The sequence below is a fragment of the Micrasema longulum genome, unplaced genomic scaffold (assembly GCF_059751315.1).
Source record: "Micrasema longulum isolate JH-2025_06_02 unplaced genomic scaffold, ASM5975131v1 h1tg000691l, whole genome shotgun sequence".
NCBI classification, from domain to species: Eukaryota; Metazoa; Arthropoda; class Insecta; order Trichoptera; family Brachycentridae; genus Micrasema; species Micrasema longulum.
This window is the reverse complement of record NW_028277887.1, coordinates 134,714-157,487: the sequence shown is the minus strand read 5'-3', so window position 1 is coordinate 157,487 and position 22,774 is coordinate 134,714. Positions and strand designations below refer to the sequence as shown.

Below are 22,774 nucleotides of genomic sequence, written 5' to 3'. Positions count from 1 at the left end.
TCCACTTTCGCGATTCCGTCCAAAGTTATTTAGCGAACTTTTAATGGTATTTTACGCTCATTAGATTTTATAACTAAACTTTTACACCGTACAAGTTATTCATATTATAATGAGGAATTCCACTGTTTTCTAAATTTTTTTTCTATTAGCGTACTATTTAAGTAAGCAATTTTTTTTGTGCGTTATTTACAAAGATATGATTTTTTAAAGTTACATTTATCAAACACCGCGCCAAATGACTGTAATCAGTGTGTCACTTTTAAGTAGTGACGTCATGAAACGGTTGGCGTTTTTACTTTCTCTGACCGTGGTAAGTTGTATTTCTCCAGCCAATAACAAAACTGACAAGAATCTATGGAATATTGCTTCGATTACTTCATTTAGTTGATCGTGATTTGCTCATTTCTATGTTATGGTTGTTTTTACGAACGTAGATCTGGCAACGCTGTTGAAATGTCAAAACTTTTCAACCACAAATTATACTCTTTTTTTTTTCTATGGTCAAAACGTTCCTTACAAGGTGCGGGGCCTTTAAAGCGGAAACCGGTACTACTACACGTAGATATAAGGAGTGACGTCATTATTTATGATTTTAAAATGAATACTATTTTTAACATTTTTTATTTATTTTTGTGTGCGTTTTTGAGATATTTCATCCTACTCCAAAATTTTTAAATTTTCACGTGTACACGAAAACATTTTTAAAATTTAATTCCGGGTTGGGCTGGAATTACTCATTGAGAGGAATGAATAAAATATTTGCGTATTTTGATGCGAGACGTGTTGTAATCTAGCACCTATATTAATTAAAATTTCCAATAAAAATATTATAATGATAAGAAATAATTTATTTATTTATTATCTATATACGCCTCGAGGGCTTTTATATTAGTTGAAGAGTTTAATGGAATAACAAGTTAATATGTAGGTATTTATCTAATAAATAACTTTTTTTTTGAAGAATCGAATGACATTATGATTTATAGATATAAAGATAAAATATTGTAAATAAGGTAGGTACACAATTTGATGTGTTTGAAAAATTATAACAGTTTTAGGGGAAAAAAATAAGTTTACGTTAGGTATTATTAAGGCGTAGATAAGCAAAAAAATATGAAGTCATGGCGATTTTTACAGCATTCGAATAGTGTAAATTATTTTTATTTTATCGCCTTAATATTTTTTACCTAAAAAAAACAGACAAACGAAAAATATTAATTTCTTCATACTTTTTTCGGAACAAGTGTAGTCTGACGATTGAAGAATTTACAAAACAAAAAAAAAATCTAAACACGGAATTTCAATCTTAACCTCACATTTGCTCTGTTGCCGCAAGAGGTTTTGAAATTCCATTTGAAACCCTCTTGAGGTGATTTTCACGAAAATAGTGCTAAAAATTCAAAAACCCATCCTTTTTTGCCAATGTTTTAATTAACAAATCTAAAGGTTGTTTTTAATCTTTTTCAGATTTTACAGACATTGTAAACATATAAAAAAGTGTTGAAATTAATCTAACCTAAATAATGAGGAAGTTACGTGTTTTTTTTTATTGATTAATGTAATTACACAAATGATACATGTTTTTTTTATATTTTTTATGCATCGTGTTCAGCGCTATGATTTTTTAAAGTTTTGTATTTCTGAAATAACTCCGCGTGTGACGTCAGAGGTTCTCTTCCGCTTATTCTCGATCAGTTCTTCCCATTGGTTGATTCACATGAATAAGTGACGCTGTTCAAAGTAGTTTGTTTAAAAAAAATAAAAAAATCCTACGTTTTCAGGAAGCTTTGCCCACAATTTACTGCTCCAATTTTTACCGCGCGCAAGAAAACATTTTTTGTATTCAATTTCCCGTAGGGCTGAAATTCGTCAGTATCCGATTTTTTCGCTGTAATATTTTACCGTTTTTATGGACCGGTGCCTTAAGCGCAATTATTAGTTTAGGACTAGGAAAGAAGAATCACAACAATAAGAAAAACTAATTCATTTTACTTTTTTTATTTAAAGTGCTGACATACATTTTTTTGTATTTTTTTTGTGTGATATTGACTTGTCAGTGTGGTCGAACCAATATGAGTTAGTAATATTTACTGTATTACATAAATTGCGAATGAGATAAAAAAAAAGATATTTATTAATCATTTTTAGAAACGATTTTACGACTCAATGTATTTTATAGTTGAAGGTTTTCGCATGTTTGAATTTACTTTGAAATAAATTTGTACCAAAATGTGTTTAATTGATAAGTCGCGTTGTTCAGAAGGTTATCATTGTACGGATTACCGAATTATTTGGATAAATTTAATGATTTAATGAAGATACTCACTCAACTAGTAATAGCTTTATTTCGCTGATGATTCGTTATTTATTTTATTTTATTTAATTTTATTTGGAATTTTACAGCTATTACATAAACAAAATAAGTAGAACAATCTTAACAATGCTAAAGCCAATTAAAAAATTGCACTGTAAATATAATGACACATAATATTAACATATTACAACAAGAAGAACATTTAAGAAAAGGTAATATAGAAGTCTAGGCATCTACTGGGCTTATGACCTGTCAATGGCTGGTTTAAGTGGCCACTTTACACACTGTGTAACATTCACCATTCTGCCCATCTATATTCCTTCAATTCTTTCATCTGTTGATGTTTGTGAAGTTGCACATAATATATAAGAAAAGAGGTTTAGTAATTGTATTTGTGTGACGTTTGTATTCATGTGTATGTGAATGTGTGTATGCGTGAATGATTGAGGGAGAGGATACATGTGCGTGTGGGAATGAATGAGGGAGAGGGTGCGTGTGTGTGGGTGCGTAAGTATAAAAAAAATATTGTTTAAAACTTGTAAATTGTATTAAAAATGGTACAATAAAGAGCTTGGCAAAAAATTAGAAACCTTTTTGTTAAAATTCAAATGACGGAATAATATAAATTGTATTTTTTTTTAAGTATGTTAAATTTCAAAACCGTATTCTGAAAAAAAAAAAAGGATTTTATTTTAAAATTTAACTGATACACATAGAATGAATAATGTGCGACGAGTCCTATACAATACAGTAGGTAACCACAAAATGCAGTAAATACGAAATAATTATAACAATAAAATCTATCATTTTTCGTATTTGTATATAATTTGGTCTATTCACGTTTTTTATTATTATTTTCAAATAAGCCAAAAAACGATGGTAACGCTATTTTTATTTTTTCCGTGCGACTTGAATAAATTTTTTACAAAGGTTTAAAATGTGCATATTTTTAATTCTCCAAACTTTGAGTCCACCTCGTAATGTAATAGTCAGCGCATTTGTTTACCAACATGAGGTCTCAGGTTCGATTCCCGACTTGGTTTTCTAATTTATTTACACATTTTATCATATTTACATTTTTTTGTTTAAAACTTTGCCCAGCTTGAAGAGTACGTACCCCGTTCCAAGCTAGGCAATCACATTTTAATACGTAAATATAATTTACAAATTATTACTTTAAAGAAAAAAGAGACAAATGAAATATAAACTTACTAGAATACACATATTTATATATATGTATGTTTATATATAAATATATACACATACATATATCTATGTGCATACACATACATGCATACATAAAATATACACAATTCAATAAATACAGGCGACACTTAATGATTGCTATTTGTTGACACGAAATATTTATTTAAAAAGGTGTTTTAAAACTAGAATATTTCATAGTCCCTGGACTGGCCACCTAGAGCGTACGACTGATCATCTTACCTTCATGTAACACAAAAAATATGATCAAGATACGCTGCGATCAGTGTACCAATGCAGTGCCCTATGCACCATTGAATGCAGAAAGGGAATGATGATATTTTTCTAGTTACCTAAAAATGAGACGTTTTTCGCCTTATGGGACAAACGGCACGTATTACATAATTGTATGCAATGTTTGTTAGAATCGTTTATATCTCAGAGTAATAATTTACTAGAAAAGCCCTTTAGCTCTATTGTAAAACAAAAGGGTTCCAAATTAGTTGAACAATAAAGTGTAACGGGCGGTTTCAGTTTGCGATTGCAATTCTCGACCTGGGTACTTACGGCCCGTCGTATCTAATTTGTAGCTAATTTCGTAGTTAATAATCAAAAAATGATTTTTTTCTGAATGGGCGACTAACCAGTGGCGTGTTTTTACCCTAAGATTTAAATACATACATTTATATGATTATATAAAACAAACGTGTGCATGCATACATTTACATACACATTGACTCATACACGAGCATGCACACATACATACGTACATACACATATTTATTTACTCATACACGTGCATGCACACATACATAAGTACATACACACATTTCTATGCATATATAAAACATACATTTGCATGCATACATACACATTTACTCATACACGCGCATGCACACATACATACGTACATACACACATTTACATGCATATATAAAACATGCACATAAATATATACACATGCATTGCATACGGTACATATGCATAAACGACATACGTCATTCAAACCACATTCAGTAACTATACCAAATAATTAACTCTATGAATATTTTTTTTGTAAATATTCGAAGTGCTGTTAAAAATGTCTACATTTTTATTGAGGTCATTATATTTTTACAGGTACGTCTAATAATAATATGCCTATGTATGATTTACGGTAATTAATTCGTTAACAATTCAAATATCTGACCGTGATTCTCGACTAAAATTCAAATATACCCGCCAGTTATAATTTTCCAAATACTGGCGATTCTTTCGAACGATTTAATATTAAATTTAGAATTTCGAATTCCCGTCTGTCGTTTGTTTTCTCCCGCGCCGGTCGCGTCGTTCCCGCCCATTTCGGGCGCATATAAATATTGCGCTTAGCTTTATATTCGGGACAATATATTATTTTTTATTAGACCGGGCGTCGGAACAGCTGAGCGCCGCGCGGCGCCACTCCCCCGGCGCGGAATTTTCCCGAAACTCGCCGCCAGAAGAGAGTTTCACACTCTTGACGGAAAACATAACCTAAAATCTGACACTTGTGCCGAGAATTAACCTAGACCTGTGATTCGGCTCGGATTTTAACACGTTTTGACCAATTCATACATGGATCAGTGAAAAAACTCAATTAAAATTAACAAATATAACAATTCACAAGTTTCAAAGTGGTTATTATTTATATTTCGCTTCGGAATGTATTGATTTTTGCTACGTAATTCTCCGGCGCAGTGAAAATTGTGTATCAGATGTTCATAAAAAAGTGCATATAAAATTTCCGCAACTTTTAAATGTTGTACACATTATTCTGTAAACCTTTTTTAAATGCAGTTTTGACAGCAAAAATAAAAATTGCGGGATTATAAGTGTTAAAAGATGGTTTTCAACTGTCACAGTATGTTTTGTGTGTGTTTTTGTTTGCGTTTTATTTACACTATAAGGCTTAATTAAAAATTGAATAAAAATCATAGTATTTTTCCATTTTAAAACGCTGTTCTTTAAAAATCGCACCGTAAAAAATATATATAAATCAACGTTAGATAATTACGTATTTTTTATAAAAAATGTATTTAAAAGTTTTATGTAACTTAAATATAATTACTTTTCAAACGGCAAATCTTTGCCTCTTAAAATTGACTTTTTGTACTCATATAATGACTAGGTGTTTAAGTCAAATTTGTTCCAATGATTTAAAGATAGTCACATTTATATTTGAAGCACTGGCTTTGTGGTTATTCATTGTGATAAAATAAATATAAAATACTTTGTTTTTCATAAAAAAAAATTCTACCGACCTTTTGTCTACTCCTGTCTAGTTTTAAAGATCGTATCCATCTCACTTCACACTTCCCATATTTACAAGAACATCATGACAAATAGACTTAATTTTATTAACTCCATATGTTCCATGTAATATTAAGTATGCACTGTTAATATCTTAATATAAAATAAAGAAGAATAGAATTCATTAATCGATTATTCCTTCATAAAGAAGCTTGCATAGCTTTGAAACCGGTCGGTAGAAAAAAAAATAAGCTGTTATAAACAATGTTTTTTATTTTTTCTTTTATTCAAGAAACATACAGTACAATTACATAGTTTTATAGTTTTCAAAATTAGACAATATTTTGAGTTTGTCCAAATTTTTGTAGACAAGGACTGGATTCAACTCCCTGGGGAGCTGTTTATATTAACATAAGTATAGAAATTGAAAAAATAATATCTTCAGGCGTTGCCTAGTATGTAGGTGAAATAATTCAATTAGATGAATCTAACCCGCATAAACAAAGGTTTCAGCTCTTTAACTTCACAAACATCAACAGATGAAAGAATTAAAGGAATATAGATGTTCAAATATAGACAAAATGGTGAATGTTACACAGTGTGTAAAGTGGCCACTTAAACCAGCCATTGGGAGGTCATAAGCCCTGTAGATGCCTAGACTTATATATTACCTTCTCTTAAATGTTCTTCATCTCTGTTGTAAAATGTTAATACAAAATTAGAATTATCTCTAATGGACCAGCGAAGTTTCCATATTATTTTACATGCTAAGGTTATCAATTGACTTTTTTTATTTGTTCAAGTGCAATAATATTATAAGGGAAAAAAACACATATGATTCACCAAAATCAACAACTGGAAGAATTGAAGAAATATGAATGTTCAAAAATTGGCGAAATTGTGAACGTTACACAGTGAGTAAAGTGGCCACTTAAACCAGCCAATGACAGGTCATAAGCCTTGTAAATGCCTAGACTTTCAAATTCCCTTCTTCAATGTATTCTCCATCCCTGTTGTAATTTGTTAATCTTAATAACTCCCGAGGGGGTGCAATCTAGCCTTTTGTCGACAAACATTTGGATAAACTCAAATATTTTAATATATGAAAGTACTCGTAGTTTAAAAATGAATATCGAAGTAAAAAGGTTTCTATTTAGTATTTATATCAGTGGAAATAATATTAAAATGAGAAAAAAACTTATTAAAAGTAATAAAAGAGTACGAATTAAAATTAAAAGTTCTTTTGTATTTATTTTATTTTAAAATAAAAATTTTAACAGGAAAGTTATAAAATAAAAAAGTCATATTTTTGTTATTAAAAATAAATAAAAGCATTTCATTTAGCAAATTACAATAAAGATGAAGAACATTTTAGGGAAGGTAATATTAAAGTCTAGGCATCTACAGGGCTTATGAAATGTCATTGGCTGGTTTATGTGGCCACTTTACACACTGTTACATTCACCATTCTGCCAAAATTTGACCATCTATATCCCTTAAATTTTTTCAAATGTTGATTTTTGTGAAGTCAAAGAGCTGAAGGGATATAGATGTTAAATATGGGCAGAATGGTGAATGTTACACAGTGTGTAAAGTTGCCACTTAAACCAGCCAATGACAGGTCATAAGCCCTGTAGATGCCTAGACTTCTATAATACCTTCTACAAAATGTTCTTTATCTCTGTTTTAATATGTTAATCTTAATTACTTTACTTAGCACTATTTTTTTGTGTTTTTCTTAAATTGTAGGAATAATGCCTTCAATTTTTTTTTGAATAGTTTAGTTTAAACACTTTAAATCCATTGATAAAGGAGCACATGTTGCTCCGAAACCAACTAAATAAATAATAAGTGTTTAAAAACAAAGTATTTTTATTTCAAATAGAATTCTGTTTAATAATTGTAATAATAAATGTGTCTTATTGAAGGTCGCGAAAGCGATGAAACTGGAAACTGGTTATTTCAAATTTGTGGATTTAATTATCACTCGTCTTTATGTTACCAATAACGTTCACTATCGCTAACACACGTTTCGAAATAATAATATTTACCTAAAATTATACAACGAGGAACTTCAGCCCTACGGGAAATTGGATACAATAAGTGTTTTCTTGCGTGCGGTAAAAATTGTAGCGTTGAATTGTTCGGCAAAGTTTCCTGAAAATGTACGAAAAAAATAATGAAAAATATTTTTATAAAAATGAACGACGTCACTAGTTCATATAAATCAACTAATGATAAGAGAGTTGTGGAAGATTTTCGGTTTGCTCGCCGTCAATGCACCAATGGGCAGAACTGATTGAGAATAAGCGGAAGAGAAGCTCTGACGTCACACGCGGAGTTATTTCAGAAATACAAAACTTTAATAAATCGCAACGCACATATTACAAAAATTGAAAACCAAAATTTGAGTTAGTACGCCGATGATGCGGTTATAATTGACGATTCAGTCGGGGGTCTTCAGGTCACTGTAGAAAGCCCAAATAGGTACTCCGCATGCATGGGTTTAAAAATCAGTATTGCTAAAACCCATGTACTGTGTAACACTTCATGCCTTGATGCCCAAAATCCCCTGACTCTGTCAAATTAAGTCACCGAAAAGGTCGAGAGTTTCAAATACCTGGGAGTATATGTTACGGAAAATGGCAGCTTTCAAAAATAACTGGAACTGCGGTTGGGAGTAGCAGGCACCACATTCAACAGTATAAAGGCTGTCTAAAGATCGGATAGTTACTCAGTGAAAACCAAATGCCGCGTATATAACGCCTGCATAACACCTATTCTCCTCCGCGGATGCGAATCGTGGCACCTCACTAGGGCCCAAAACAGCAAAATACTGAGTTAAGTTAGGTTTCTCAGAAGAATCTCGGGTGTGCGGTGGTTTGACTTTGTGCGGAATGAAGTAATAAGAGAACGGACGCAGCTGGCTCCGGTGACAAATGTCATCGAGCGGAGGCGATACGGTTGGCTTGGCCATGTGCTGCGGATGCCTCCCGAGAGCCTTAACCACGCTTGTCTATTTTACAAGGCATCAGGTTCTCGACGTCCTCGACGTCCACTGCTGACTGTTCGTCGGCAGTTTATGTCAGAACTTCGGGACGAGAACACGACTTGGGAGGACGCAAAGGAGTTGACAGCCGATAGAGATGCATGGAGGCTCTTTTTATTATTATTTTTATTATGGATAACTTATATAACGCCATTTTCGTAATAAAATACCTCAAGGGCGCTTTACATAGTAATTCTATTGTTAAATGAATATAATTGAAGCTTTTAAATTTGTAATTTTATTTCAACAATTTATTTTGCTGTCACATGCTATGGATTTATTTAAATGATTTAGAGAACAAGTGGGTTTTAAGTTTTTTTCCGAAACATCACTTCACTTTCACAGCCTCGCACCTCTGCTGGGAGAGCATTCCATGCCATAGGGCCTGCGACCGCAAATGCGCGTTCACTAAATTTAGTGCGCTGTTTGCGTAGAGGCATAATAACTTTTTCTCTCGCCGTTGACGTAGCTGATCTAAGCGTGAGACGCCTGTCAGCTAGATCACCTGGAATGCTAAGTTCCCTTACATATTCCGGAGCAGAGTTGTGCAGTGACTCATACATAAGCCAACAGAGTTTGTATTCGACCCTCTGTGGAAAACGTAGCCAGTGTAGTTCCCAAAGTAGTGGAGTGATATGACTGAACTTAGAGATTCCGAAAATAAGTCTCGCTGCGGCATTCAATACAGATTGTAGGCGAGTCATTTTGTTCATTGGTAGACCTGCATAGATACCATTACAATAATCGGCTCTAGACACTACAAACGCATTTATTAATTTACAGGCGGCATCAACCGGCAAATTTTTGCGTATGCATTTAATTTGTCTCAGCTGGTAGAAGCATGAACTTATCGTTCTACTAATTTGAGCGTCAAGAGAAAGGTCAGAATTTAGTAAAACTCCCAGTAGTTTAACGGTGGGTAAAGCGGTACTCCCTACATTGGGTAGGGCCGTATCCTGGATCAAATTCTGTCGTCTGGCTGAAGCCACCCACAGTTGTTCAGTTTTTGACGGGTTTAATGTTAGTCTGTTTTCAGCCATCCAGTTTCCTATTTTCTCGATGCATCTATCAATTAAATTGACAAGCACACCTCTCTCGCCTGGTTTTTGTGGATACTATATGCCTTAACTAGGGAGCGGACATGGAATGCTGATGATGATGAGTTTGATAGTCTTTTAACAAATAAATTAAAAACCTCTGAACTTCCTCATTCGATAAAAATTAATCGTGTAAGCGAATTTATTTGCAAATCGATAAACCGTTTGATTGCATTATTTATATTTAATTTTTCTACAATCATAGAACTGTATCTACCGTGTAAACACTAAAAATAAATAGGCAAATAAAAACGTATAAAAATAAAAACAAACAAAAAACAGCTTGTAATTATTAGACTACTGATGTTTATCAAAAAAGGACCGTAATGATTTATGAAATAACTTTTTCGCTATCCGCTAATTATTAATCCGCTATAAATAACATCCTGTAACATTTTCTATTATTTATGCGAATCTACGCCCAGAGGATATTAGTGAGCGAATCGAAACATGTTGTTTACCTCGCATTACTATCGGAGATAAATCGACTTCCTTACAAAATGCCTGCAATTAATTGCCCAAAACTGGCAATACCAGATTTGCATTTAATCTTTTCGCTGTAATCTGACAACATTCGAAAAATAATTGGACCACTTGATTTGTATCTTACCAACCATCCGCCGAAGAAATTTCAATAAAGTAATATTTTTAAATTTAAATTGGTTCGCAATTTATAATCGTTTTAAATCAGGCCAGTTTGAATGCCCATTTGAAAACATGAATTGTTTCAAACGAACTGAAACTTGTTAACAATATGAATATTTTTAAAATTATTATTTTAAAGCGTATAATCTAGCCAATGACGGGTCAAACGCCCTGTATGCCCAGATTTTCATATTTCCTTATCTAAAATTAATAAATGCGTTTGTAGTGTCTAGAGTAGATTATTGTAATGGTATCTATGCAGGTCTACCAATGAATAAAATGACTCGCTTACAGTCTGTATTGAATGCCGCAGCGAGACTTATTTTTTTAATTTTTAAGTTCAGTCATATCACTCCACTACTTCGGGGAATTACACTGGCTACGTTTACCACAGAGGGTGGAATACAAACTCTGTTGGCTTATGTATAAGTCACTGTACAACTCTGCTCCGGAATATCTAAAGGAACTCTGCATTCCAGATGAACTAGCTGACAGACGTCTTATGCTTAGGTCAGCTACATCAACGTCGAAAGGAAACGTTACTATACCTCTACGCAAACAGCGCACTAAATTCGGCGAACGCGCATTTGCGGTCGCAGGCCCTACGGCATGGAATGCTCTCCCAGCATCCGAAGTCCGAAACTGAGAGAGTGAAGTGATGTTTCGGAAGAAACTTAAAACCCACTTGTTCTCTAAATCATTTGAATAAAATCTTAGCATGTGGTGACAAAGTACATTATTTTTCTTAAATTAAAAAGTTAAAATTAAATTTAAATCTTTACATAGTCACTTTGTAAAGCGCCCTTGAGGTATTGTATTACGAAAATGGCGCTATATAAGTTATCCATAATTATTATTGTTATAAAATCTTCTCCATCTTTGTTGTAATTTGTTAATCTTAACAGTACGGATAAAGTAAAATAACATCTAAGGTTTTTTTCTGTAGAATTTATTTATTTATATATTGTATATACGGCCTAAGCCAATTACAACAGTTACATGAAGAAACATAAATACAAGAAACTGAACAAAAAGAACATAAAACTATTTAGCAAATACAAATAAGGGCAATACAATAATATTCATAAAAACAAATGACATAAGACTTCGAGCTAAACCATGCCAATCCAACTTCATCCCACGCTGTTTAGTCGCGAAGAGATCTACGAAAAGCCGTAAGATCTATCCCAAAGAATTCCAAGTCGTGTGATGAATTGACTAATCTACACATTCTGGACATGAATCCAATGGCCTTTTATAAAACTAATTTGAAATTAGTGAAAGACGAATACCTATTTTTTTATATATTTATTTTAATGGAAAAACACATAAATCACAGCAATTAATTGGACACATGTTTATAGTGCTTGGACATCTGTGTCATAGGTATTGGACAGCAAGGTTAATTGATCATGATTTAATATATATTTGCTATTAATTTAACAAATATAAAATCTGAACTAAATACTAAATCAATTAGCTACAAAAATTAGAAAAATCTTTCTTTCTCGTTTTTTTATTTTATAAATACTATTTTTATTACTGTCGGCCTCGTGGTGTAATGGTCAGCGCGTTTCACTACCATGCAAGAGGTCTCGGGTATGATTTATATGAAATATTTATTTTAAAGGGTGTTTTCACCTAGTCCCTGGACTGGTACCATACCATATCGTAAAACTGATCATCTTACCTTCATGTAACAAAAATGATCAAGATACGCTGCGATTGGCGTACCAATGCAGTGCGCTATGCACCATTAGGTTCGGAAACGGAATAATTAATTAATTTAAAATATCAATTTTTATTAATTTTTTCATACATGTTCTAGAAAATTCACGTTACAATTAAATGCTCTGCTTTTTACCGCGGGTAAGAAAACATTTTTCATATTCAAATTTCAGTAGCACTTTTTTTCTCATTTGAACAGAATTTCAGTATCTTACTTTAATGAATCAAGGTTTGTCAATTAAATCCAACGACTGTTTTGAATTTCAAAACATAAACAATATTGGAACTAGAACCTAGGTTCCAACTTCTAACTCAATTAAAGAGTGTTCAAAATTATAATCAAACGGAATGTTCATTATAGACTATGATGAACAAGCCTGTTGCATAATGAGCAGGTGTTTCTCGTTGCCAAAAAATATAACAGTGTTTAATTGGTAAACCGCTCACATCCTAACTGTTGATGCATTACTAAGTCCCATTTTCTTATAAAATTACCTTCTTCAAAACGAATATTATACACATTATGTGTAAATTTAATACGAACCTTCCTAAATTCAATGACTGCAATTTTTTTTTTTGGTTTCGTAATACAGAAATTTAGTTGTTTGATGCCTGGGTAAATTTTGGGATTCGCATGCAGAAATATGTTACAGTTTTGTGCGTATTTGATGATTTCGTAAATTTTGGAGTTTTGTTTTTATAAATATATGGAAATTATTCGTGGTGTGGGTGTGGCGTTTTGCTTACCTGTTGGGTCTCTCTGTACACGCCGTGTGTAACTTTTGTACTCACAGGCGTGTGCGTGAGGTAGGATTAGGCTATCTTCCTTTTTACCTGCATCCATCCGTTCGGGGCCTCGCGTCCCTGTTGGAGCCTGCAATCGGTCCCGTCGGTACCTTATGACCTCTCGTTCAACACCCTACTACGTTCTTTTCAGAAGGTGGCGGGGAAAAGGATTCATATATATATTTTATCACACAAGAAATAAGAACGGCTTACTTACATGGATAACACTATTTATTTTACAAGAAACTGGCGTGTAATGCAAAGATATTTTATTATACATTCAATAAAATCTAACTTAATTCAAATTTACATCTAACACGTGTTTTATAGAAGACTAATTTTATGTGAGGCAGCACTGCAGTCGAATTTCGGAGAAGGAGAGAAGAACGGACCTTGAACTTCGCGCTTTTTATAGTCTTTGTTCTTGTCTCCCTCTACTTCCGGCTGGGTATCGAACCGCAGGCTGGTAACTTAACGAGCTGCGTTCGCTTGTGTGGTTTCGCTCCTCGGTAGGTCCTTGAGGATTGTCTATGACGGAGGCGCCACAGTGGTTACAAAATAATATTATAGCGGTTCAGTTCCATATCATGAATTTTGATGATTCCATACGTAAATAATGTAGGTATAGTTTAGAATTGGCTTACAATAATTACATCATCCTCATAAGCTCTACTGCCCTGGGTGGGCCTTGGCTGATCTGATCCTCCACTCTTGCCGGTCTGCTGCCCTTCCTCTCCAGTTCCCCACTTCCAACATTGTCATATTTGAACTGATGCAGTCCATCCATCGCATTTTGGGCCTTCCTGGTCTTCGTCGTCCTTGTGGCACAGAGAGAGAGTTAGGCGTTTTATGGGGCTTTCTTCGTCCATTCTAATTATATGGCCAGCCCACCTCGAGCGTCCCACCTTGATGGAGTTGATTACATCGGGCGCTCGGTAGATATCGTATCGCCCTCTATTGTAGCGACGACGCCAATGGTGGTTTTCTCTCACGGGCCATAGACAACTCTGAGGGTTCTTCTTTCGAAAGCTGCAATGGTTTCCTCAATATTCTTTGTCATAACCCAGGTTTCGGAGGCGTATGTCAGGATTAGTTAAATCTGAGTTTGGTACGGTATTATTTTTTCGTACTAGTTTGGACCGTAATTGTTTTTGAAGCGCGCAGTAGCAACGGTTGGCAGCCATTATTCTCCTCCTGATTTCTTCCTGTGTACCGACTGTTGTTACTGGTGACTGTGGAACCTCGGTACGTAAAGGACTTGATCACCTCAAATTCGTAGTTTCCCGCTGTGAAGGTGTGGGGGATTATGCCGCTAATAATTCAAATTCAAATCCAAATGATTATTCACAAAGTAACATAACAAATAACAAAGGATTTAAAACGTTAAATTGGAACTTTGTATCAAACCAAGAACCCCTGAGCAATGGTTCGACATTAATAAGGTATAATACTCTCTAATAGCAAGAGCATTTGGCTAAACATAGTTTCACTAATGTGAAAGATGTCGACCTCCAAAGTGATAATGTTCAGCTGCTTGACTGCTCTTCCAATCGGCATGACCAGAGGCAGGTTGGTTCTGGAAACCGGGAGGTAAAACCGTCTGTGCTGACGCTGTCGGAGATAGCCATCAGGAACATAATAATTGATACTCTCTAAAATGGCCAAGTTATCGATAAAACCCCTTAACAGTCTGAAAAAATGGGTCAGTGTAGACCCATCCCTTTTAAGTTGCAAACTGTTGGTCCCAAGCACACCCAAGAGGAACCCAGTGGGATAGAGCCACGGATAACTACCATACTTCCTCATGTAGAGATACCCTCTCCAACATGAGGGAGTGTCTCGCTTCGTGCGGACTCCATATCACCGATGCACTCTCAAGCATACATAATAATTACATACACTCTTTATTTTGGTCTTTTAATTTTAAAAATTTACTCGGCATAGTTTTTTCGGTTTAGTCTTGGAGTTCATAATATAAATACACATAAATTAGTCAGAATATTTTTGAATTTACTCGATATATAAAGGATCTTCTACAGAAATTTGCCGGTACATTTTGGAGCTTATGTGTAGAATTTACTCGGTCGGTAAATTTTGGAGTTAGTGTATATTTTGTAGTTAGTGTACATAAAATACACGGTTTATTTTGTAGTTTACGTAAATTGCATGCTAAGTTTTGGAGTACGTATACAGAAATTACCCAGTATATTTTGTAGTTTTGATACAGACATTACGCATTACATTTTAGAGTTTGCACGCGTAATTTACTCAGCATTGTGTTAAAGTTTATACAACTGCTTTGTAGGTGTCACATCGAATATACACTAACCCGGTTTACTAGTTAATACGGATTACAGTGTGGCATAATATTGATAAAATGAATCCTATTGATAATTTTGTTTATCTCTAGATCCAACCTGTTGACATAAATCTCTGTTTATCTTAAAATACCGTAATATATTTATATATAAATAAAGCGTTTTGTAACATACAAGTTGGTCTTATCAGTGTTTTTATAAACTTTATAAACATGGAAGAATGATAAAATTATGGACGTTCAAACCTTGGTCGAGTGGTGAATATTACACAAGTAAAGAGATTACTTAAACCTGTCGCCGCTGTTGTAATCTGCCAAAACTTCCTATGGGGTAAAATCAATTTCTTATTAATAATAAACATTTGGACATATTCGAAAAATTATTGGACACAGTCCGATGTATTCAAATATGATTCTACGCTCCTTCTGGACTATTCTTAATTCTATGGTTTAATATAATATAAATATTTACTTATTAAAATTATTAAAATTTCAACTCATTATACCAGGCGTGGGTCAAAGATAGATCCGTTCTTGTTTTTATATACACGGTGTTTAAGAGCCAGACCGCGGAACTTCAGAGGAACATTACTCATGGTAAAAAAAAAAAATATCCTAATAAATATTTTCCAAATTTTTAAAATTTATTTATAATAATTTGAAAATCGAGTAAATATTTAATTTCTTGCTGTGGAGGGATATGGGTTTGTGGAAGTGATGCTAGTCTGAGAAATTAATGATTTACCCCATTTTCAGATTATAAAAAAAAAACATAAATAAAACTGTCTTTTGAAAATATTTATTACGATTTTTTTCAAAGTTTACCAGTAGGAATATTCATCTGAAATTTCGCGGTCTGGCCTTGAAACACTGTGTATATAAAGAGGCACACCGTGGTCACGTTCTCGCGTAATATTAAATAACCTAATTCTAATTTATTTACATATTCTGTACAAATCTTAAGTGCTATTTAAAATAATCAATAAATATACAAGAAAATATAAAAAATAGAATGAAAAAACAAAATAATATTTTTAAATATTTCATAAAAATAAAATATGATATGAAGTTTATTTATCAGTACCTAAAATATATATTTTTTGAAAAACGGGGTGCATTGTACGTAAATAAAAAAAATATTTGTATATGCTGACAAATATTAAAGGGAAATTCGTGAAAATACAAGTAAAATGGGCAATGAAAGTATCTATATTTTCATTAAATGGATTATTTATTTATTTATTTATTTACTTATTTTTGCACCACAACAGGCCAGGAGGCCCAATTACAGTGGTGAATTACATCACAGAATACCCAGGCTTGAGAAAAATCACATTTTTATTTTCCGTGTTCTCACCGGGAATCGAACCCGGAACCTTCCGTGCATGAGTCAAGCGTCTTGACCACTACACCACGGAGGCCGCCATAAATTATATTAAATCACGTAATATTTAACGAATTTCAAAATTGACGAGGTCTTTTTCATGTGAACAATTTAAATCTCGAATTTCTTTTGATGTTTTTGAGCGCGGAACGTCTCCGTTGGCCGGAAGTTCGGGATTTAAATGTCGAATTTCGAGCGTAAAATTGAGCAAGTTTAAGTTTAGTTAGACATAAAAAAAGATAATGTTACTTTGTGGTAGGTATCGATTCTCCGAACGATAAATAAACGCGAATGTGTTTGGAAACAAACGCGCTCTGTATTTCCGGCATGACATTTGCGCGCCGTTCTATTTTCTAATTTAGGTCCGTCCTTTTGAACTCCCGTTCTCTTTTCATACAAAAAACGCGGTAACAAATTATACATGGGCAGAATGTCTAGACTTCCAGACAACACTTACGACCTGTTATTGACTAAGTGATCGTATTGCACTTGATAGGTCACAAGCGTTGTTTAGACTGCCTAGACAACGCTTGTGACCTGTTATTGACTGTTTGTAATTACTTTGCACTTGATAGATCACAACCGTTGTTTAGTTTTTACACAACGCTTGTGACCTGTTATTGACTGTTTTAAATGATCACTTTAAACTTGATAGGTCACAAGTGAGTCTTCCTAGACAACGCTTATGACCTGTTATTGACTGTTTGTAATTACTTTGCACTTGATAGATCACAAGCGTTATTTAGTCTTTACACAGCGCTTGTGACATGTTATTGACTTTTTTAAATGATCATTTTAAACTTGATAGGTCACAAGTGAGTCTTCCTAGACAACGCTTATGACCTGTTATTGACTGTTTGTAATTTCTTTGCACTTAAGCGTTGTTTAAAGACTTGTTATTGACTGTTTTAAATGATCACTTTAAACTTGATAGGCCACTAGTGAGTCTTCCTATACAACGCTTATGACCCGTTATTGTCTGTTTTAAGTGTTAACGTGAAACTTGATAGGTCAGAAATCAGTCTTCTTAGACAAAGTGACCCGTTATTGACTGTTTTAAGTGATTACATTAAACTGACAACAAGATTCGAGGGTGTTTTAATCTAGCGTCCCTGCGAGAAATAATGATGGATAATTATTATTTTCTTTAAGATATAAGTATCGCAAAAATCGCTTTTGAACCTTTTCTAATCCGAGGATGTGGTTTGATTCAGAATGGTCCCAAAGATGGAACAGTATTCTAGTATGCTGCGGACTAGTGTATTTACGAAGTGCGAATTTTAGTAATATGATTGAAATATCTTTTTCGAAGTACAAATCCAAGCATCTCGCTAGGTATTGTGTCCTTCTTTCGTTCTACATCTTTGTTGAAATATTTGTCAATACACGACGATTCTAGATCTTAAAACTGGGACTTGGCAGGCGACGAGACAAGACTTTGCGTAGATAGCAGACTCCATTGAGAGGAAAATGCAATAAAAGCAGCATAATAACAATTTGTTCTTATGACGTTTACGGCGTTCTATTTTCGTATCGGGACATTATTATTCGGAATATTTTTGTATGTAAGCTTACTTAAGATGGCAAAAACATAAAGTTAAATAATACACGTATTTTCATTTCTCTATTGCAAAAGCTTTACCTTTTCATCTTAATGTGGTAGTCCAGTGTTTTTTTCAAATGAGTTAATAGACTATTAAACTAAGCCATTTTTTTTTACATATTGTATTATCAGCGCTATGGTTTTTTAAAGTTTTTTATTTCTGAAATAACTCCGCGTGTGACGTTCTCCCGATTGGTTCGTTTACGGTAAGCAAATCGGATATCCTTCACAGCTCTTATATCATTGGTTGGTTCATATGAACCAGTGACGTCGTTCAAAGTATAGGTAAACGTTTTACGCCGGGGTTTTGTTCCGAGAGACACCGGCGTTAAAAAAATCGGCGTAATATGAACACAAATATAATGGAAGATATAAGGTTAGGTTCCGTGTCAAAATTCTAAGAACAATCTAACACGTTTATTAAATACATATCCTATATATATTCAAAATAAATCATAAATGTATTTAATAAATACAGTGAAAATTCGTTTACAAAATAAATAATAATCTCTTGATATGAATAATGTTATTTTTTAATAATAAATACTAACTCTCCAGCTCGTCAGTACCAAATTAAAATCTCACACTTTTTTTAAAAAAGCTTCCAATTTCATTTGCTTTGATTGTTGCTTCCTTTCTTGCAGAATCATAGCATAAACTACAAATATTTGAATATTCTTTTAATCTTAATAATAATAAAATAAAAAATATAATCATACCTTTTTATTTTTCTTAAAAACAAAACGAAAACTAACTCGGAAACAGTTTCACGCACACAATAGGCTGCTCGCATACACGGTAATAGAATAAAACAACGTGTAAAAGTGTGTCTGCTATTAGAATCGCGGCGCCTACTGTCGTCTGGTGTCGGCCGAACCGGGAAACCCCTCGCCGGCAGCAACCGGCGTAGCTGTAAATCGGCGCAAAACGACGTTTACCTGTCCTGCGTTTTTATAAAAAAATAAAATTTGTGCGTTTTCAAGAAATTTTGCCGTACAATTTAATGCTCTAATTTTTACCGCGCCCAAGAAAACATTTTTTGTATCCAATTTCCCGTAGGGCTGAAGTTCCTCATTGTCAACTCTTATAACTGATGGTTTAACTTTTTTTTATCTAAAATGTCGACATTTATAACTAAAAGCAATTCTGTGGGTGGGCAAAGTTGAAGAGAAAAAATTCCCACGTTAATTGTGTCGACCTTTGACTAAAAGTCGACATTGAAAAAATCCGACCATCACTATTCTTCGCAAGGTTCATTATTTATTTGAATATTATTCGAACGCGAGTGTATCCGGCGGGAAATTCAATACGCCGACCTTGAAGGAACGTCAATATTCGTTATGAATGTGGGACTAATATGTTTGAATTTTGAAAACAATAGTCATGTGCCCACGCGAAAATTATGTACGTCGATAAATCATCATGATTTATTTTCATTGTTTTTTGTTTTGTGGTATTTTTTTTACCATCATTCCATTACCGCATTCAGTGGTGCATATGGCACTCCATCGGTACACCGACCGCAGCGTATCTTGATATTTTTTTTGTAACTACTACCACCACTCCATTATATAAATATATTGATTTTGACATACTTAAAATATCGTTGAATCAATTTATTATTAAATTTATTGATTACAAAAATCCGAAGATTTGGACATACCCAAAATACCGTTAAACAAATTTATCATTGAATTTATTGATCCCGTAAATCCGAAGATTTAGGCATATGTTTTTTAGTAATATGTTTTGTTTTTATGAGAAAAATAAAATAAAATATCGTCTGAATAAATCCGTAGCATGTATGTGATAGCAAAATAAATTGTTTTAATCAAATAAAAAGTTTAAAAGCTTCACTTAAATTTATTTATCCATAGAATCACTATGTAAAGCGACCTTAAGGTATTATATTACGAAACTGGCGCTATATAAGGGTTCCATAAAAATAATAAAAATAGTAATCATTAAATACATTTATCGATTCCGAAAATCCGAAGATTTAGACATACCTAAAATATCGTTAATTACATTTATCGATTCCAAAAATCCGAAGATTTAGACATACCTACCTACCTAAAATATCGTTAAATACATTTATCGATTCCGAAAATCCGAAGATTTAGACATACCTAAAATATCGTTAATTACATTTATCGATTCCAAAAATCCGAAGATTTAGACATACCTACCTACCTAAAATATCGTTAAATACATTTATCGATTCCGAAAATCCGAAAATTTAGACAAACCTACTTAAAATATCATCAAATAAATGTATTGATTTTGACATACTTAAAATATCGTTAAATAAATTTATTTATTCCGAAAATCCGATGATTTAGACATATCCAAAATATCGTTAAATAAATACATTGTTTTTGACATATTTAAAATATCGTTAAATTAATTTATTATAATATGTATTGATTCCGAAGATTTAGACATACCTAACCTAATGTACCTATAAAGTATGTAATTTTCAATATTATGTTCGATTAAAGCGTTTTATAATGGGCTAGTGTGTTAAAATAAACAAGTGCTTTTATTAATGTTAATTAGTGTTAGTAACATTTGAAAATGTGTGATAGTTACGAATATGACTTTTCCTACGAGTGTCGGGTAAGAGCTACAATATTATTTATTTATTTACATAAACAGATAAACATATAATACATATCTGGATTGTAGGTCAACACTGCCAAACTGCAACTTATTACTTTTTTGAATAAAGCCAAACGAACTGCACCTTAGCAGCCACAGTTCAAATAGGCAGTTTGAATCCGGACCATTTCCATCCCTTATATTATTAAAAGAATGTCTGGCCTAATCTTAATGGTTAAGATTACAAATAAATAAAAATGTATATTTGATGGAATTTCTAAAACACCTAAAATATTACGTGATGCGATTTCTGTGATTGCTTAATGTATATCCATATATTATATCTGTTTTTAAAAATTATAGCATCATTGCCAGTCCATTGTAATTTGGTGATCCTCCTAGTGAACAGGACTATCGTTGTATATGTACGAGGGGGTACCCAAAAGAAACCGGACTATTATTGTGGTGGGCGGAGTTTTTGTAGTACGGGGTTCTGCTGATAAGATCATGTAGAGTTACATTTTATCAGTCAAGATCCCAAGTGTCGTTGCTGGAGAAGGTTCCGTTTGACTGGTATGAATTTTTTTGTTAGTTGCTTTGTGTGTTCGTCGTTTTTACCATGGATGATTGAGCGCACGGCTGAGAAGTTTTGCTCCTGCTCGGGAAAACCGAAGCAAAGCTTTGAAATGCTAACAGCCTACAAATATGATGCTAAGAGGAAAACTCAAGTGTTTAAGTGGTTTTCCCGCTTCAAAAGAGGGAAAATGTCAATTGATGACTAACCCCGCTCTGGGCGTCCTTCGACGTCTTGAACCGACGAAAATGTCGTTAAAATTTTCCAAATCATCCTGGTAAACCGACGACAGACCACCAAAAAAGTTTTAAAGCTATCTTGAGTGACTTAAAGTTCTATGAAGATAATTTTAAGTTAAGATTTTGGGACGACAAGGATGACTGTCAAATTTGCTCTCACACAGCCCTCTTTGTGGGCCAATTTTTGCCAAAAAAAGTATGAAAAGTATTTTTTTAAAATTCTTTTGAATGAAAGTATAACGTTTTACCGACGTTGCTGAGGTTAAGAAAAAAACAACCGAGGCGCTGTCAAGCATCACGGAAAACGAATTTTTAAAATGTTTCCAACAACGGAATAAAATATTGGATAAAATTATTAGCTCCAATGGAGAGTACTTTGAAGGCTATTGAAGTTTTAAAAAAAAAATTAATTAAACATATATTTTTAAAATTAGTCCGGTTTCTTTTGGGTACCCTCTTATATGTGAGTTTCTTCCGAAAATGGATGAATTTTAAGAATCTGTGCATTTTGTTAATGTGTTGGTATTAATTGTTCACAGCGCCTCGTGGAGGCAATGGCCCCACGCTCGGCTCGCTCCTTCCGCCAGGAGTTCAATATGCACGACATAGCCTCCACCGAGCATACCGTGTCCACACACTACACTACCTCTTCGCAGTAAGTATTCTTTGTTCTGTTGCGATTGCTCCTATTGATTTCGGTCTTCAGTGAATCCTTAATTAGCCATAATATGATGGTAGTTCATATATATTCTTTGAATAGATCAAGTTACTCTCTACTGGTCCCTTTAAACTGACACGCAGGAGATATTTTACAAATCAAAGTAAACAATAGTGTTTGAAAGCTTAAACGCGCTAACAATTGTCTTTCGACAAATAGATTAAAGCTGCTCACTTAAAATTTAAAAAATTTTGAAGAGCCATAATCTCAATTCTTCCAATTTTTTCAATTCTTCTTAACTTCTTTTG

At 33.4% G+C, this 22,774-nt stretch overlaps 1 protein-coding gene across 4 annotated transcripts in view; it reads left to right on the top strand.

Moving 5' to 3' along the window:
* Positions 1 to 22,774, top strand: part of shot (dystonin-like protein short stop) — a 495,344-nt gene that overhangs the window by 346,943 nt on the left and 125,627 nt on the right. For 3 of the 4 annotated variants that reach the window (XM_088229644.1, XM_088229645.1, XM_088229643.1), the window contains one exon: positions 22,348 to 22,463. In XM_088229644.1, coding sequence (XP_088085770.1) covers positions 22,348 to 22,463 — 116 coding nt within the window. Of the gene's footprint in view, positions 1 to 20,895; positions 21,014 to 22,347; positions 22,464 to 22,774 lie in introns of all 4 variants that reach the window. The other variant, XM_088229646.1, reaches the window with a different exon arrangement.